The 20,195-nt window shown below is 40.3% G+C and overlaps 1 protein-coding gene across 3 annotated transcripts; it reads right to left on the bottom strand.

Annotated features, from left to right (window-relative positions):
- Window positions 1-4,005: 4,005 nt before the first annotated feature.
- EDNRB (endothelin receptor type B) lies at window positions 4,006-18,794 on the bottom strand. 3 transcript variants are annotated; one of them, XM_061445238.1, is made up of 8 exons: window positions 18,580-18,794; window positions 17,856-18,359; window positions 9,432-9,544; window positions 9,082-9,286; window positions 8,618-8,767; window positions 7,793-7,926; window positions 7,128-7,236; window positions 4,006-5,598 (listed from the first exon to the last, which is right to left on the bottom strand). In XM_061445238.1, the coding sequence occupies exons 2-8, from the start codon at window positions 18,303-18,305 to the stop codon at window positions 5,467-5,469; spliced, it is 1,293 nt and encodes a 430-aa protein (XP_061301222.1). In that variant the 5' UTR covers window positions 18,306-18,359; window positions 18,580-18,794; the 3' UTR covers window positions 4,006-5,466. The 3 variants fall into 3 exon arrangements, with proteins under 3 accessions (XP_061301222.1, XP_061301221.1, XP_061301223.1); XM_061445237.1 differs by lacking the exon at window positions 18,580-18,794 and having other exon boundaries at window positions 17,856-18,541; XM_061445239.1 differs by lacking the exons at window positions 8,618-8,767; window positions 18,580-18,794 and having other exon boundaries at window positions 17,856-18,551.
- Between the last annotated feature and the right edge of the window lie 1,401 nt (window positions 18,795-20,195).

Here is a 20,195-nt window from a genome sequence, read left to right as displayed (position 1 = left end):
GAATTCATCCTTCTTGTGAAGATGTGAGCATCCTGGGGGGTTTGTCACTCTTTTTCCTGGCACCTTCAAATGACACCCATTACCCACCCCACTTGTTTTCACCACTGATCTGTTTCTTCAGGATAACCAAACCTGTGAGCCACTAGTGCAAATTTTGGGAAATTAAAGGACAACAAATTCCACCCCCTCCCCCTCCCCCTCCCCCCCCCCCCCGCCCCAAGAACAAAACAAGTAGAAGCAAATTTTGGAGAATACAGCTTGTGAAGAAGGTATGGTAACACTAAAGTTATAATTGTAGCTACCCAGTGATAGCATCATCTGTATTAATGTGGTATTATCCATGTTACCATTCTGACAAATTTGATGCATCCTCACGTCCCTTAACATATGTAGGTTTATGCTGAGCTGTATGGTCTAACTAGTTACCACACTAATATGGCAAATTCCTTCCAGATACCACCTCCCACAACCAGAACACCTTTGTCTTGTCACAGAGATTTCGTGGAGCTTTAAGATAAAGGTAAAACATAAATTTCTGAAGGTTTTGCTTTTAGTTATAATAGGATTTTCTGAGCGATGAGTTTTCTTTTTCAAAAGAAGGAAAGAGGACTGACAGGGCTGTGCATTTCACTGGTGAGAGCTAGCTTTGAGACCTCCTTCACAGCTAAATTTGAGTACTTGGAAAGACAAGACCAAGTAGATGCCAGGGTTTTGTTTAATGATAGCATTTTAAAGTTAGCAATTGAAAGCCAATAAATGACTACTGTTGCTATGTAATACAGTAATCTTACCACTGCTGACTGAGAAGAAAGATGACCAGCAGAACACAGAAGACTAATGCCAAGTCCTTTTGTTTCCCTTGATTTTCTGATGTGGACACCAGTTCAGCAACTTGGATTAGAAATCTGAACAAAAGTGCTCAGCATGTACATGGAGAACTCTTGGGCCTTCTCGAGCAGACTACAAGAAGACAGTGGTCTGAGCAGCAGGGTGCAGAAGTTGCAGTAAAAAGTGAACCACCCTATGGACCAGACACAACCACGGGTTGCCAGTTGGACCATCCTGCTCCACCAACACCAGTGCCAAATCCACCCTTCTCAAGAGTCGTAAAGAGTGAGTCAGTGTTTGAAGAACCTAAGCTACATGTATATCCATGTTGCTATGTAAGTTCCAGTGTGTTTAGAAAACAGACAACAAGCTGCAGTTAATCCCCTCAATGAAAGAGCCAAGACTGCAGTAGATAAAACTGTGGATGACAGCAATAGTTAGAAAAGCAAATTGTGGCAAGGAAGTAAGTTAGCTGGGCTGTGAAGACTATGGCCTACCTGTAGAGAGCTGTAGGATCTTAAAAGAAATATATATACATATATAACAAAAATTCTTCATGAGTGGTCGGTGGTTTGGACCATATGGTCCAGTGGTTTGGACCATAGCATAAGATGAAGAAAAAGGAACTGAAGAGGCGTAAGAGATATAACTAGAACATTTACTTACAAGGGACCTCATCGCTACAGATGCTCCCTGTTCCAGGAATGGCAACTTGAAACAATGTGCTAACAGTCCTTGGGCCATGAAAAAAGACAAATCTACCTGGATGCAGCAGGCCACCAATTAAACAAAAGGGAACATAACTATTTGGAATAAAACAGCAGTTGCAGCAAACACATTTTGGGGTGTACAGATAACGCAAGCATATAAAGATACATATTTAACCAGAATCAGCATATTTAGTCTGATACTGTTTTTCACTGCTTTAAGAAAGGTTAATGGAAGTATGCACAAAATTACACTGTCAGGATACAAAGGGGTAATAGTTTTCATGTGGCATATTCTAGCATCAAGTGCATGCAATCCCAAATTAACGAGCTAAAAGTTTTGTGCCTTTTATTTGTGATGTCCCTAAGACAGGAGGATTTGTGACTATATATGGGTGTGTAGACAAGAGATTGCAACTGACATTTTGAGCAAAAACAAACAGAGCAAAGACAGGCATGACTGATTGTTCCAACAAACATCAGGCAATTTTACAATGCGTATGCAAGTCTGAAAGCTCTCCAATTTTCAACTATGTAAAACCAGCTCACCCAAAAGCTTTTTTAGTTCTGAATTGCTTACTTCTTTTTTTACAGCACTGTCACTGCTTAAGAATTAAATGGTACCCCCTAGAAGAAAAAAGGTGAGACTTCTTTTTGTAATGAATTAAAATTACAAATGTTTTATTGGCATGTTTACAAATATTTTAGTATGCTTACATTGTCTGAGCCAAAATGTTGCTATTTTAAATGACCACAGAAAATGAAATATAGAATTGTTTTACATAGCTATACAAAACAATAAAAAAAAAAATCCTTTTAGCGTTATTTCAGTACATACAACATTCTTTTGCTAAGCCAACTACATGTTGATTAAGAGCTGTTTGGGACAGTTTTAAATACCACAGCTCATAGCAGATGCTCCATAACCATCACATTTTGCATTTGATTCTCTGAGGTGCAGTACCAGTGTATCAGTTCAGTCCACTCAGTTCAAAATACCCTCTCTTAAGTTCAAGAGAGCTGTGCACAGGCAAAATTCAGAGCAGCCCGGAAAGTGAAATCTAACTGCTGTCTGAAGGCCAAAACACAGGGATGTGATGTAGTTACTTACAAGTTTGTTTTTTCATCTTAAGCCATGCTGTGTCAACTCTTCAGGCCATTGGGACAGATGATTCTTCTTACTCTGTCACATCACTCTGGGCAAGCACATTGAACTCCTATAAAGATGCATGTGCCTCTGCGCAGTTGTTCTGCTACCTGTGACCCCCTGTTTAAGGCTTAAAGGGCCTTAGACTGCCTGGTTTACCCCTGCGAGCAGATTTTACCTTTTTTTTCCTAACTTTTCTAAACAACTCCTTGTCCAAGGTAGCTCATCAGCTAGGTTTTTGAAAGAACACCATTGCTGTGCCCTAATTCTGTTCCAACTGAATTGAATAAACATTCATTGATTTCAGTGAATGGACGAATAGAGCTGTACTGAAGACTTGAGAAAATGCCTGTGTTCAGTACTGAGATTTAATCTTAGCTAGAACTGTATAAGAGCAGAAAATATAAAAAGTCTACTAATATGCATATATTAACTCCAAAAAGTGGACAGTATATCTTAGCTAGAACTGTGTAAGAGCAGAAAATACAAAAAGTCTACTAATATGCATATATTAACTCCAAAAAGTAAACAGTATATCTGCAAAACCTAAATGCCTGACTGAGAGGACTTGTCTTAAAGAATTAGTCCAGGAAAAAAAAATGAAAACTATGTTACACAGTTGCCAATAAAACAGCTATATTTTAAATAAAAATAACAATAATATACATGTACAATATTGTAATGCTATAACTTGATGAAAATAATACTGATCAGTATCAAACTTAGTATTTAATTGATTATCCATCCTTAACAGATGAAATGCATTTCACAGTAATAGATGCAGGCAAGGTGAAGTGAAGTGATATTCACGGCTTACCATGAGTAAGTTACCGTGAAAGTTCAGGTAAAAATGCAAAGAACAAAACTTTAAATACATTTATATTTATAAAAGTTCAGCATTGTAGCAGTTGGGTGCATGTGTTGCAGGAAGATGGCAAGAGCAACCTAATGGTAGACAACATATACACTTGCATACACACTCACACACAGAAACACATAAGTGCCCATGCTCAAATGCATGTGCATTGGTCCTCAGCTTGATTATAGAAGCATACCCTTACTAGCTATTGATGGGGGAAATACTAGGAATGGGGTTCACCTCTCCTGTTTTCAGCTGTCTGCAAGGTAGCTGTAGCTACATAAAGTCAGATGAGATGACACCTATCTAAGGTTAACATCAACTGAACATTTTAATGAAAACTGCTTTCACCCTGAGCATATTTAAGGCACTTTATTAAAAAATCTGAAGTTAATAGAAACTGGGAAAAAAAAGTAAAAATCGTTACATGTGAAATTCGGAAATTAAAAAAAATAATTCCTGAGTCTTGATAAATATTTTTATTGCAATAAAATACCATGACTATTGAAAACATGTCTTTTATAAAAGCATGTTATATGACATTTTTTCTTGAAAAACTCATGCTTCAGTGCACGAAATATGTTAATAAGTCTTTGGGGACATCTGTAACAAATTAATAGGAAATGAAAAGCCAATGAATGCTCTGTCATGTATGTACAAAACATGCATTGCTCCCGGCAACACACATCATGTTTGCTACAGGCATCTTTACCTTTCTGTTTTCTTGCAGGGTCCTGCCCATATTTTAATACTTTACAATTATTTATGCTTCACTAAACTATTTACAGAAGCAGAAACTAATCACACATCTTCTTAAGCCCATAAACACAGAACTACAGAGACAACTGCACTACATAGTACTGTTCTCTACAGGTACAGTTTGTGAATAATTTTCTTCATGAAGATTTAAATGAAAATAGAAGTTCAAATTCTCTCTGTTTTCCTTGGGCACATTCTTTTGCACCTGCTATTTTTAGAAGATTTTGCCACAAGACAGTATTTGTATTGTAAAAACACTTGTAAATTGTTGCAAAAGTATCTCAAGTAAAGAACCATGATGCTCGTGAATGCCTATTGTTTACACAGGATACAATCAATTTGTTTTCAGTTCAAAATAGCTGATTTCCAATACTAGCCATCATCTGTATGGTTCTAGTAGTATTAGTTTTTACTTTTGGTATATTTTTCTTTCCTCCACTGTCTTTAAATACAAATAACATGGAAACAGTGATATGGACCATACCCAGAGTGCTGCCAAATGCAATGAACATGCACAGTGGTTACAGAATGGTACTTATAGAGGGCATGGGAGGTTCTTTCTAACACTAATAGGTAAAAACAATAATCAGAGTAAAATGCACTTGTGAATTAACTGCATCCTTTAATATTTTCATTAGCTATGTCTAAAATATCCCTGATAAAATTCTACTTTTTTTACATTCAACTTCTATTACGATGTATTTCATGTTTTATTTTAAAAAATCCCACAATAATGATGGTGGTTAATCTGCTTCATAAAAGATAATACACTAAGTTATATATAATAATGTCTTTGATCCAATTAACATTATATTATACTGCTCAGTAATTACTGTGACTTCAGTTCCTACAACTGTTATAGTGAATACAAATGATCGTTTAATGTACAGGAAGCGGGTTTCATTTGGAAGTGCTGATACAAAAGTATTCAAGTGCTAACAATGACTTGTTCTTTCTACATTTTTCATGTTCCATAAATGACGATTTTATATAAATCTGTGTTTTTCAACGTGACACAATTTTGGGCAATTTCTTTTAATGTTCTTTTTCCGTGCAAACACAAAACTAGATTTTTCTAAACGTTACCATCTCATTAAAAGTAATTGCCACTTTTACTTGAAAAGGCACCAGCATTAATGTAGGAGAACATATCATTTATGCTTGTTTTATGAAGAGCTGTACTTGTTACTGGAGCGGAAATTATCATATCCGTGATCATTAGCTTTGAACTTTAGGCAGGACTGCCTTTCCTCCAGGGACAACAGATCTTTGGATTGGCACCAGCAACACAAGCATGACTGTTAAAATAAAAGGGATAAACACTTTACATCATTTTGTTTTGCACATGTGGCAAACGCACTGAAAAGCTGCCCTTCTTCAGTGGTACAGTAGGAAATGGCAAATGTACAAGCTGCCATTTTCAGATTACAACATGAGCAAACAAACAAGGTTAAGCTCCACATTGCTCAAATGGTCACTATTGTGATACCCCATTAGCAACCTGAGTGCTGAAGGGCAGGAAGAGTTATATTGAGTTACATATATTAATAAAAGCCACGCACATGCCGCTTCAAGTCTAGTTTGTATTCCTAAATGCATCTGAAAATAAAATTATGATTCCTTGTTGTCCTTTCTCTGATAAATTTTCTTGGGAAAAATGTATGCTCTGTAATCTACACTTTCTAGGCAAGATGCTATTTTTTTCTTTTTTTTTTCTTTTTTTTTTTTTTTTTTGAGGGGAGAAAAAGAGAACCAAATAGGAGAATGGTGAAAACCTACACACAGTTTATACATTTACTAGATATACTGCAGACTTTTTGCTGATGCTACTGACTGGTCTTTGGGTGCTGCAAGTCCATCTGGGGTCCTGCATACTCACTTCTTTCCATGCTCAGGAAGCTAGAGATCTCTTACATGCTCCCAGCTCCAGTGATTCTTTCAGGGGTCCAGCAGTGTAGACAGGGAAGGCAAGACTTACAATAAAGTCTCTGCAACATGTGCTGTCACAGTTATTTGGGAAATACACTAATGCTACTAGATGTAGAGCTGATTGGTTTCTGTTGGAAATATATAGTCAGTAAGGAATTCAACACAGCCAGGCAATAAGCCTAGCAGTGGCCACCAGTTAAATGCCTAGCAAGAAAAGAAAATCTAAGAATTTGTGGTAGACAATGTAATAACTCTGATACAGTGTATGAAGACATCAGGGGCCATAAAAATAAAAAATCTGGACATGAAAGTGGAAAGACAGATGGGCTGCAATCCACACGTGATCCAAAGCCTTAAATCTTGTGTGAAGAATTAGGGCCCAGGACTGTTCACGTAAACCAACAGAAAACTACAAACAGGTCTGTCTCAAAATGTTGGCATTGGAAAAGGATGGGTGGATACTTGCACCCTCTGCCTTACCTAACTGCCTACTGATTAAAGCTCTCCATCAGGATGGGGAGAACCTGGGGTCAGCACTCTCCCTGTTGGGTTGCAGAGGATATGGCTAAGTGAATCTCTGCAGCTCAGTCTGAGTCTGCTTTGTCAGTGCTCTACAAGTGGCTGGGTGCCAGCTGGGTGTCAGGAAGTGATGTACCACTGATTAGCATGGTGCCAAAAGGGTTTATTATACACTCCACTCTTTTGCTTTCTCTTTTGTCTCTGTGAATCCTTAATTCCTTTCTATGTAGTTTCAACAGGGAGAAGACACCTACAATAACCCAGTTAAAATTTCAAGTCAAATTTAATGACCATTTAAAACACTTTTGCATGCTAAGGAATTAATTTTACTGCTGACATCATCTTTTAACCAGAGGAGCAGCTCTCAGCAGCTTCTTACCTTAAAGCAGTTTTGGAATCTTTTGCTCACCAAATACAGAGCTATCGGGTTGATGCAGGAATTCAGTGAAGCCATGTTAATACCAATGTAGTCCATCACAAGAAAAAAGCTGTGTGGAAATTAAAGCAAGACACCTCACATTTTTCTCTGAAAAGGTTTAATAGAGGTTTACAACTATGAAAATTTGAGTCGGCTTCACTCAACCAAGACTAGCTAACATAACAGTAAAGGGTTTTATATCAACAGGATTAACTCATGGAGTTAACAGTTGTGCTCAATAATTAAGTTTAACCAGTAAGATAATTCTCATGAAAGTAATTTCAGAAGGTCCAACCACTGTAGCTTGTGGGAGGAAATATTCACAAGGTTTTCTTCACAATCCTAGCTGTTCTGTTGAAAGAGAAATGGGGATAGAAATTCCCCCTCCACCCTCATAATGCCACAAGACATTAGGACAGTCCCAAAAGGGATCAAGGAGGAAGACAGGGCAAACAGGGGGATTGCTCATAGTTTTCTGACTTTGCTACTGGATCAAAACCAGAGTGTCTGGATGAAGTAGCAGGGAAAACTTCAGACACACAGAGTAACCTAGTTAATTAGGAAATCCAAAAAAATCTTACGTAAAATGCCATCAGCGCACAGGCATTTTATTTCTGCAATCTCACCTTAAAAGTTCACATCTGTTGGGGTCTTTCTGATCATAAATAGTGAGTTTCAATATTCTGCTTAAGTGAAGTGGGAGCCAACACAAGGCAAAAACAAGTACCAGACAGAACACAGTTTTGGCCACCTCACGTCTCTGAAAAAGAAAATTGGACAGAAGAGTTCTAGTTTCTGTTTCTTGGTTGCTGTTGTCTTTTAATATCCAATGTTCGATAAACAAACTAAAAACCCTATCAAAACACAGGAGTTTGGAGAACATCAAATACCTTATTTTCTTGGAATGTATACTCAATCTTTTCTATTGTTTTCGATGTCTTGCACTGATTCTCTGTATATCCAATTTTAAAAAGTATGAGTAATAATATGTTTGTGTCTGGTGCACTACTAACTTGGACTGTATTTTGGCATGTGTTTTTTTCCTGATAACATATACTGCTAACCTCACTATATTTCAGCATGAAATTGCTTCAAAATAGTTAACAGGTTTAGAGGACAACTTTAGTTTTCATTACAAAATATCCAGCTCTCACTATTGTGAAGAAATAAAAACTATAAAATCTGAAGCATTAACATCAAACAAGAAAAAAACCCACAAACCACCAGTTTTGTGATTGAAAGTTAAAATCTTAGGTTTCTGGGGGCTCTGATATATGTATAACTATGTATATATCTATATCTAAGAGCTCAGCAACACCACTACTAGGAAACTTCTTACTAATGATCTTGAAGTCATCATACAGGAACAGAACACTTATGTGAAAGTAAAGTCATTAAAGGTATTATTGTTAACCTCTCTACAGACAGAGTTGTCACGGATAACTTTTTACCTGTTTCAAGTGGTCGTTTAAAGCAATCTGCATCCCACTTTTCTTTCGTAACATCTCACAGGTCATAAGAGTATAGAAAAATGCTGTAATAGCCAGTGGCAAACAGAAGTAAAAGCTGAACAGCCACCAGTCTTTAGCTTGCTTGTAAAACTACAAAGAAAACAAAAGCAAAGCTGTTGTTAGGAGTTGAATGCTAAGCATTTTGGAAAGTATGCTATAACTAGCTGGTCAGTCTGTCCAGAAAAGCATCTCTATAAGGTGTAGGTTACAAAACAGGACAAGTACTATGCCCAAAGCCCCAAAAAAGTTTCTGGGTGCTCTTCTTTTAACCAATATACTTCAGGAATTTGTCAGTATTTCATTTGAACGTTATATTCACCTACACTTGTACAAATTACAATCCACGCAATGCTAAGAAGATGGAAGGAACTGTTCTGGAGACTTCGTAGATGTCAGTGTCTTACCATCATAAAGGATGTTTTCTGTGTGGGGTGAAGCAGGCAGATTCTAAGATCCTTTCCTCTGTACTCCATCGTAATCATGTCAAATGCAATAGCTTCTGGAACAGCCAGTATCACCGACAAAACCCAGATCAGTAAAATTTCAACAGCAGTCCACTTTGGCACTCCAATTCCTTTAATGCGACTCCAAGAAGCAACTGCTCGATACCTGAAGCAACAGCACACATTTGGAAAAAATAAACCTGGTTTAACTGGCAACCCCACTTATTCATGTTGTGTCAGCACAGCAGAAAGGCAAATTTGAGCCCATATTGCAAAGCAATTAAGAGAGTTTGATGAAAAATGGGTCTCACCTATCTATACTGAGGGCACACAAACTCAGCACTGTGATGCCCACTGATGCCTTTTGAATGAAGGGTACTAATTTGCACATTTCAACACCGAAGGGCCAGTCCTCTGCAAGTAGCTGTGAAAAGAAAACAACAATTAGAAATAAACTGTTTTTAAAAAATAATTCCTAAAGCTGAAACACAGACCTTTGTCTTGACTATTTTTCTTTTCTGCCCTGTAAAATTTAGTCAAGACTGCCTTTTCAGAAGGGAGTTTCCAATGTGGGTGTCCTAAGAACTAGCCAGTAGCTTTACAGTTACTCCCTGGCTGGGCAAGAATATGCATAAAGGCTTAGTCCTGACTTCTTAAACCCCATGAACTCTACTTATTTTGCTTCCAACTTCACCACTCCAGTGTTTATGTGCTTTTCTTATGTGTTCAAGTAACTCTCCATTTACTAGAAATACAGAAAATTACTTAAGGCTGAGCAGAACAGGGCAATGCTAAACAAGTGCACATCTGGAGTGGGGTTTATTTGAAGCTTGGCGTCTAGGCTCCATCAGCTAAGAAGTCAGGCAACGCTGGAGAGAAATGAATCCCATAGTTCTTAGCTGACCATCTGATAATGAAAGAAGGGACCTACTGGATACTAAGGGAGGCTAAACAGCTTGCTTGATATTAATATTTAGCAGAAGGTAATGATGGATCAGATTAATCACTCACTGAAGATCTTCACTGACCAGTTTTTTCAATGATTCTTTATTACAATACTGAAAGGACTATCTGTGCATTAAGCATATTTGTAAGTGCTACAGAATAAAAGAGCTCAATGATTTCAGATTGGTCCAATTGCACTTTAGGTTATACACTTTAATGGAAGTCTGTCACATCCCATTTTTACATTTTAGCAGTACACTTTAGCTGATTTAGGGGACAGGACTTACTGGACACAGCAAGCACCTTCCCAGCAGCTGACGCTATGAACTGTTTGCCTTCAGAAACTGTTGCACTTCAGAAACATTTAAGCTTTGTACTTTGCTGTGAGCTCAATATAATGGCTCAAATATATCACAGCAGCAGCCAAATATTCCAATTACTCATAAAAAGAAGACTCTTTAGAACAGAGGTTATGCCAAGAAATAGTCGCAATCATTATATATGAAACTTTCTGAGTTTCTGTAATTAGTTAACGTTATCTAAAGCCATTTCTGTTTTTTGAAACTTTGTTTCAATGAGGTCTTTTGGATCTGTTGCAGATTGTGGGCTACAAAATGGAAGAGGAGAGGAAAGAACAATAACTATCCAAAAGATGATTGCAAAATCCTTCCCTTGGCTCAGGTCTCCTCAGACATCTTAGAAGGCTAAAATATGAAAAAGAAGAAGAAAGAAGAATGGTAACTACCCAAAAAGAGATTGCAAAATTTTCCCTTGGCTCAGGTCTCCTCAGATATCTCATTTACTATTGATGTACTATAAGAAGAAATAGGTCATCATACTGTATAGATTCTGCTGGGGACCAAAATGACTGAAGATTGATAGCCACAGAGTTGCCTGCTCAATTGACTTGGTTCAGCAAATTCCTTTAGCACACATACACATGCATCCCAGAATAAACAATTACAGGGTCAACAGTCTTTTAAAAGCCCTGATAATAACTTAAATATAATTTTACTTTAACATGAACAAAGATAAGTACAGTTCATGACAATGTGCTTTTGGAAATCCCAATAAAATGCCCACCAGTATTTTTAGATAGCAGGATACCTTTCAAAATCTGCTTTAGTCCTATGCCAAAATGGGACCTTCTATTTCTTCAGTGATCTACTCAAGTAAGACAAAGAGTATAATGCTTCTGCAGAAATGAAGCAGAATATAAATTCTAGGGATTTATGTTTCTTGAGAATTTTATGGAAAGTAATAAAGCAGAGGAAGTAGGGATGAGGTTGTAATAACCATACAATATCTTTTTATTTATGTGATGTGGGAAAAATAACTCAATCTGTAATTAAAGTTATCTTCAGTAAAGCCTCTCCCTAAGACTTCTTCTGAATTGCTGTAAGGGGGTGATAGCAACAAACTACTATTAAAATTGCTATGTGAATCATTACAGGTGTTCTAAACATACACTTTACATAATCTTATGACACCTGGACTCATTTAATTTATATCAATCAGGCAGTGAGCCTCCAGCCTACCACATGTAATTGCTACAGATAACAAAGACTTGGTAGCAAGTACATTTTATACTTGTTTATAGTACCTGTTACATATTGTACATGTGTACATATTAAACCAGAGATGACTCATTAAAAAAAGCACTTCAAAATCAAAATGTATTTTTTCTTCATTGAACTGAAATTAAGACCTTTGGTTAAATTTCTGTTGGCACATTCTGTTGGCACAAACCAGCTACAACTAGCTGGTTTACATGCCAAGACACTCCCTTGTCTCTCTTCCCTAAAATCACAACAGTTCAGCCACATGTTAGAGATTTCCCTGAACTAATGCTTATCTCTCAGGTGCAGACAGTCACACCTGTGCTCCAAGCTGACTGGATTTGAGCCAGCTCCAGCTTGGAAGCCGTATGGCTGAATTAGCATAGGACTGTGCATGAGTGAATGTGGTCAACTGAGAGAAAGGGTGCATTAGCTTGGGTTTAGCATAACATCAAAATATGACTTGCATTTAGCTAGTTTAAATCAGGAACAGAATGGACACACAGCTGTCTGCATTGGATTGGAAAAAACATCTCCATTATCTCTTGCAGCTGATGTATTGTGATACTTGAGCATTTTAATGCATGAGTCACAAGTCTCTCTATCATGGTATTGCAAGCAGCTAATGATACGCTTGCAGCAGAAGCTTGAAAATGTTAAAAAAAGTAAAAGGGGAAAAAACAGTGTTTTAATTGCTGAACTATGCTTCTTTGTTGTTTCTGCTTGTCCTATGTATTGCCATCTCCTTAAAACACTGCCTTAAAGTACTGTGAAAAATCACTGTATTCAGGAGCATCATATTTGTGGGCAAGAGCCATGATTATTCCTAGTGAAGTACAGATGCAGCCTAATGCAATTTTGCATGGGTAAAACAGTTTTCGTATAATTCATAATCAGGTATCTATACAAAGAGTGCAACTTCACAAATGACTTAGAGCAATGAGCTACTGCCAAGTGGCAGCAAAGAGAAAAATAATGTTGCGTTTTCATGAGTAAAATGCCAAGAGAAGTTTACCACTGTCTGTATTCCAAATGACCTTTTCCAATGTTTTATAGTCACTTAGTGGCTGAAGTTTTAACTCCTAAGCCACAGAGACGTGCTGAAGATGAAATGAAATAGAACAAAGGGAAAGGGAACACACTGCAGAATGAAGTGAAATCATGGTTAAAAGAAGCAATACCTCTGATGCACTCCTATAGACAACACTTTTCTCAGACCAGACAGAGATCTAAGCCTAAACCGATGAAAAAGCGGCACAGCTATGAAAGCAGCCCCAAAAGATGGTGTGACTCAGAGACACACCTGTGAATTACAATTCCTGCCCTGCTTCCTCTTGGTTGTGCAAGAACAAAAAGATATTCATAATCTGCTGCCACAATATGCCAACATAGGAGCACAATATGCTGCTTTCAATAGCTCAGCTGCTGTGGCCACCAGCCACAAGGCTGATGCCATGGCTCCATTCCACAACTGTTGACTTGCTACAGTCAGACATGAAGAAGTAGTAAAGTGTGCACTCACATCGGTGTTCTAGTGCTGAGCAATGAGTGCATGTGAAACAGAGCAGGAATTCCTATTTCCTCCTAGCTGTGTGTTCACAGCAAGCCTAGTTCACAGGGTAAGAAGACAATCTTCATGAATGCAGCGTTCCACAGGAAATCAGACGTGCAACTGTACCCCCAATACACAAGCAACATTTTTTCCATGTATCTGTGAAATGACTGGCAGATTTTCACCTGATACTTTCTGAGATGGGGAGGTCATGCAGATAGATAAATAATTTTTTAGTATTTCATAGGAGCAAGCATTTTTCAAAACAGGAAATTTGCCCAGGAAATTAAGCTTATAGTCAGGGATAAGCCAGACTTTACAAAACTTATTAATATTTAACAATAATTATGATGTCAGAGTGGGGATATCCACTCTAGACAAGAAAATACATTTCCTAGTTAAGCTGAGAACTTTTTACATGTTTAGAATAGAAGTGTAAACCCTATGTTTTTAATTAGTAACTTCTGCTTCGAACATTTTTTTAAGTGCTTAATTAAAAGTAATATCATACGGACATATTGAAAATTACTGAAACCTCATAATGTGTTGCTGAAGTAGAATAATTCTGTGATTTCACAATCATGGTTATAGGACTGCAACAAAAAAAGCATTAAGAAAGCCATACTGCCGTCAGACTGGGAAGCATAAACAGGATAAAAAAAACCAAAACCCAACAACTCAAATAAGGTGATAACTTGTTTTGAAATTTGTCACATGCATCTTTTAACTGAATGTATACACAGCAAAATGTAATAAAAAAACAGATTTACAAATCTGTTCTGACATCAACTGACATGCTTCAGTTTGGAGGTCCATCATGAAAACTATGTATGTGTACTTTTAAGAACATATTGACATTTCCACTACTTCATCAACTGGACTTCAGAATAGATTGTTCCCATCTAACTACAGAACAAAGTTACCCCCATTGCCTGTGAAGTCTAGACAGATTCCTCTTCTGGACAATTCTTTCTTTCTAAGTGCCTATACGCTGCACTTGTTGACCGTAAAAGGATCCTAAGCAAAACAGACTTCTAGTTCAACGTGGTCAGAGATCAATGAATTTTATGTAAGAAATTCTGAGATGAACCTTGCAAGACCTCAAGTAAGTGGTTCAGACGTTGACAGAAAGGAAAGAATACATTTTCCCCTTAAATGGCATGTTATCTTTACGATCAGAAGAACCAGTGGCCAAGAGTTGTCATATGGAGTAGTAACAATGTTTTCTAAAGATAAGCACCTTGACTTTCTTGGAAATTTGGGCAAAGACTGGCTTCATCATGATGCATGCCCTATAGGTACTTGAATTACAAGTTAGTAAAGTCATCACAAAGACATTTCCATATGAATCTCACCCTTTTTAGAGCACAGCTGGATTAACAAAGGGGCCTGTTCACACCTTTCTGGAATATGTAGTTCCTGATCTAGTCTTTCTTATATTTCCAGTGCTCAATAATGCTTTATGTTAACAGTATTTTTTATAATCCCTAAAATACATTACTGGGGGAAAAAAATTAATCATTGCCTTGATCAAAAAACCCCCCACAAACAACAAGGCCATTTACTGTGGCCTTTGCTCATTGGCTTGGATAAAGACAAGGTTTTATTCCTTCCCTGGTTCTTTTTTTTTTTTCCTGTGCTCTTGCAGTATGCTCTGAGATAAAGGAAGCTGTGACAGTATTTCTAGGCAGATATGCTTCCTCAGTCATCTGTGTCATAGCAAATTGATAAGAGTTCAGAAAGCCACAAAAAAGTGTACAAAGGATAGATTGTTCCCCTGTTAAAAATCTACTGGAACATGACAATAAATTGGACTTAATATAAGAGATAAATATTACAAAGTGAGAGAGATGTCGTCTATATATCAGAGGAAAAAGCATGTTATATTATTTGATTACAGCTTTTTAAAGTCTGTGTTCCTATCTCATTACACATACACATACATGCATGAGGGGCAGAGCTAATGTAAGATTGGAATTTCCAATCTTATGTTATTTTAGAGTTTCACATGCAGGAGTTACCAACTTTACTGATCTGGGAAAAAGAGCATAAGCCTTCCAGATCTGCAGATCTGTACTGTTAGGCATACAAGCTGCCACGGTCTTGTTTTCCAAAGACTAAGCGCAGAGAAGGACATAAGAAGTTCACCAACCACCTACTCTACCCTTCTGCTCCTCATGTCCACACCTTTAATTGCTGTCTCAAATTAACAAAAACATGCTTGTCTGTTTAGTGAAGCAGTTGACTAGGCATAGGACTACCTTCACATCCAATTAGCAGCAATTTTGCACAGCCTCCACACAGCCACAGCATTCTGTACCGCATAATGATTGTCTCAAGACTTTTCTTAGCATCTTATATATTGGATTGCATGTACCTCACAATCTGGCTAACACCTGCTTTTCCTTAGAGCCCCACAACGTAAGAGATGTAAATTTTCATTTGTTATGTTTTTTCAGCTACTCACATATTCACTTAAATAGTCACAGGGACATCTTTTGAAGTTAACACTTTAAAAAGCTAACAAAATGATGTTCCAAGTGAGAATTCCGTGTTCTCTCATGTGTATCTGTCTGGAAAGCGTTCACAGACACTTTCACACTTTCTACTACAAGTGTTGTTGAGTAAACTGCTGGCATTTTACTAACACATGAGGAATTCTCTTATTCTCTTTCACGCAGTTGCTGAGGATCTGGTAGCTATTTTGAAGATTTGGTTCATCCAGTTTTAAAATGTTTCAAATTACAAGTTACAACTGTTTAGTATACTTGATTTACAAACGTTTATTCTTCCCCTGCTGCTGGGTAATCATAGCCAGCTTTACATTGCACTACTGTATCCTCTCTCGCAACAGTGCTCTGCGGGTGGAATTAGATGGGATGTAGAGTGGATAAAAAGTTATTATCAACTCAAACCACATGCAAACTCTTATTTTTGATTAAAAAATACAATGTCTAATGTTGGGGAAGGTGGGAGGTGTTTGGTTTGTTTATAACTCACATCTATTCAAAAGTCCTATTTTAAAAAAAGCGAATATTTCACTACTATTGTAAGGGATAATGCAAATTTAATATAGGATCTTCATTTAAGATGAGTAGCAGTGTGGGATATTTAGCATCTGAGAGCTATTGCTTAACTCTTAGCATTATCAATAGCACAATAAATATCCCGGACTTTCAACTGGTAGCATATTTATCAGTTTGCAATCTGATGGTTTATTCCTCCCCCTCCAACCTACTTACTCAGAATGATACACTTGATGACATTAAATCAAGATAAGCACGGTCATATATCATGATTAATTTAATTTTGAAATAGTGTCACCGAGATTGCAAAGTCTTGTACTGAGCAACTGTCACTAAATCAATCAGTTGGACTTTCCTGAGAACAGATGAAAAATATTTTTGTTCAATACCTTTTTTTCACAAAAATACATTTTTTAAAAAGAGTTTAAAGTATTTTGTTTCATGAATTCCACTCTCAGATGAGTCCACACTTCTCACAAAGGACTATGTTAAATATATAGCACAGAAAATATTGAAACTCTAAATTGAAGAAACTGCCGTGTAATCCGAATTATGTGGCTGGCGAATTTAACAGTTATGATGTTCCCTGCTTTGTAATACTCCAATACTTTAAAAGGATAAAGATACAGGATTCTACCATTTCAGCAGCTTCTGAGAGTAACCACTAGGGATAAAGAAGACTAAATTCAAACCCACTCCCCTTCAACGTATTTTTTTCTAGAGCTAAAAGTAACAAACCCCAGAGTTTAAACACATGCATAGAAGTGAGGAGATGACAGGTGAAGGTTCTCATGTTCACTTCAAACAGTAACTGATGAGGACACAGACTGTAAACTTTCAAGGCAGAAGGTGCCTCGTTATTTTCAGCATCCCTCCTAAGTGTGCTGATCCTAACCAGAGGCTGGATTCAACTGTTCAGGAAATACGGACTGCACAAGCTTGGTAGACAAGACAGAGATTGTTCTCCTTCTGTGGCAAGTCTCACCACGCCAAAGGTCAAAGTAACGAAGGTGCACGGACAGTTGCGGCTCACTACCTCTCAGCTGTCCAAGCTGCATCACTGGCGAACAGGGGAAAGAGCTCACAGCTCAGGAGAGCATCACGCTTCACAACCGCAGGATGTATAGAACTAATGCAAATCGCTCTGTTGAATTATTTTTGTAGCTCCTAAATAAAGGCCCCATGCCAACAGCGACTGTAGGGACCCAAGTTAAGTATTACGACTAAGCATGCCCCAGCTGAGCAGCAGGGACCGAGCGGTACTCAGAGGAAAGAGTCGCCTCCATTCCTCGCCTCGGCAGAAAAGAGGGAAGCAACGAATCCATCGCGCATTTACCTACTGCATTCATCACCTTTATCCCCGGGACAGCGCCGGTCTCCAGGTGACTTGCAGAGCCTGGCCTCTGCAAGTCACCTCTGCCACATTTCCAGCTCGGACCGCTGAGAAGGCTGCGACTGGGGCACGAGAGATTGTGCCATTTGGGACAACATCTGACCACACCACCACCCTCCGTCATCAGCTTTTTGGCATGAGGTGAAGTCCCGGAGGTTTCCCAGAGAAGGGGCGCGTTTGCCCTCGGCCCCACGGTGGTGCCCGGTACCTGCCGGGAAGCACCAAGAACGGGTGCAGACGCACTCCCTGCTCCCCCTCACCTTGTAGACGTTGATGGGGATGTCAATGATGATGTGGAGTAGGTCGCCCAGAGCCAGGCTGGCGATGAGGATGTTGGGGCCGTTCCTCATGCACTTGTTCTTGTAGATGATCCGCAGCAACGTGGAATTGCCGATGATGCCCAGCACGAAGACAAGGCAGGACACCACCGTGTTGATGTACTTGAAAGTCTCCTTAATCTCCGTCTGACCGGTGCACATGGGGGGCGAGGCCGAACGCGGCCGCCCGCCAGCCGCCCCCCCGCCCCTGGGCAGCGCGGCTGGGCGGGAGGCATTAGACTCGGCGCCCCTCACCGCAGGGGTCCCGGGCGTCGGGCTCTGCCCGCCCGGGCCTGGCGAGCGCACGGACCCGTCGCCCTCGGCGGCGGCGCGGCAGCCGAGAAGCAGGAGCAGGAGGAGGGAGGGCAGCCGCCACGGCCGGGTAGCGAGCATGGCCCTACGGCACGGCTGATCCCCCGCCGGGAGACCGCCGCCGTCAGCACCGACCTGCGCGGAGAGAGGGGACCGGGCGTCAGCCGCGAGGACAGCGAGCCTAGGAAGAAGCCGATACCCGGGGACGGTGCCGGGGCGCTGCCTGCCACCGGGCGGGGACTGGCGGCGGAGCAGGCGGTGCAGCCGGCAGAGCAGCGCTGGGGCGACAAGCCCCCTCCAGCAAGAGACCTGCTTGGCGCCGCCGGGCTCTGCCACCCGCTCCTCTCCCTCTCACCTCGCTGAGCGGAACCGATCCTGCCCGCCCGCTGCCTTCGGGGCTCTGCCTGCTGAGCTAAGGAGACGCGCCCCGCCGGCTGCCTTGCCCCCAGGCTCTGGATGACTGCTCCTCTCCGTGTCACCGGGGCCGGCTGACGCCGCTCTCCGGCGATGGGCAGGCACCCCAGGACACGGAGCCAGGAAGGAGAGGGCGCTTGTGGCACAACCCGGCTGCCGTCACCGCGCACCAACTCCCGTGGCTAAAGTCGCGCCAGCGGGGTAGGCCCCCCCCCTTTTCTAAAACATTCAACAGCATCTGTCCCATCAGTCACTGCCAGACCCCACCCGCAGCCTCCGCCCTCCCCGTCCCCCCGCCCCGCGGAGACCAGCCCGGCCCCTCCGCCCGCCTGCAGGCCCCGCCGCCCCGCCCCGCTGCTCTGCCTGGCGCCCCTCGGCTGGGGCGATCGTTGCCGCGGTACCTGTCGGGTCTGCACGGCGACCTGCCCGTTTTGCAGCCCGGCGGGCTCGTCCTGTGCTAAGTTAGCTGTGGCAACCTAATGAAGTCATTTTGCGGGTTTCGAAAGAGTGTTTTAAATCAGAAAGGACTGTTAGAAGGGGCTTTGGCATTGTTAGAGGACGCCGGGGGGGGGGGGGGGGGGGGGGGAAGAGGGCTTTTCCCCCTTGTCCTCTCGAGCACTGATTCCCAGTAGCTGGGTAAGGTGTTCACACTCACGTTTTATTCTGCGCTGCAAACAGCCCTCACTCACACATCCATAGTGGCGCACATGCTGCTTGTGCAACTCCTACGTGTTTAACGCTTTAAAGCGCTTCACAAACCGGGGTACTTTTATATTCTTCTTATGAAACAGTATTTTGACTGTTCTGAAGCTGCAGTCGTCCCTCTTGGTTATCTGGCTGCCGCTTCGGGTAGGCATGGCAACGCATCTGATCTCCACGAGCTCCTTCCAATCCTTGCACCCATCAGTGAAGCGTAAGAGTGACGAGATTAGTACACGATTTTATGGAGACTGCGAACAGCCTCTGAAGGTTGGAGACAATTGCACGTCTAACTAGAAAGAGCTGAATTTAAAGCTGGTTTCCAGCATCCCTACATACAGGTGTTTTTTTTTTTGTTTGGGTTGTTTTGTTTTTCTTTAAATCATGCTGGAAGCTGAATCATATTCAGAACATGAATGTATAAATGCTTCAATACAGAAGTCACCTAAATTATTATCATACTTGTAGGGGAAAACACAGAGAACCAAATGTTTCTTTCAAAAATTGCTGGCCTCTCATCTTTACAGCATCTCCTGCAAACACCTTCTTGAGCTAATGTAGCAGACAGCCTTTTCTAATCCTCATTTAGCTTCCTTTTCACATCTCCATCTTCATTTAGCTTCCTTTTCACATCTCCATCTTCATTTAAAAGTCTGCTGTATCGAGCTCCTTTCCAACTTAATTTTTAATTTTTTTTATATTTTTATTTTTAAATTCTTGATCTTTTTCTTAATTAGGCTGGCACACTCGTTTTTCTTCCACATTTTATATTACAGTATTTGTAAAATAAAGACACCAGAGTCACTTCGTAACTGTGTGAGGGTAGCTGGAGGCTGACTGCACTCCAGCTGGAATACT

The sequence above is a fragment of the Pezoporus flaviventris genome, unplaced genomic scaffold, assembly GCF_033815535.1.
Source record: "Pezoporus flaviventris isolate CSIRO_AGI_PZ_B2104156 unplaced genomic scaffold, CSIRO_AGI_Pfla_v1 ptg000003l, whole genome shotgun sequence".
Classification (NCBI taxonomy): domain Eukaryota; kingdom Metazoa; phylum Chordata; class Aves; order Psittaciformes; family Psittacidae; genus Pezoporus; species Pezoporus flaviventris.
The sequence above is the reverse complement of the archived record's forward strand: the minus strand, read 5'-3'. Positions and strand labels throughout refer to the sequence as shown.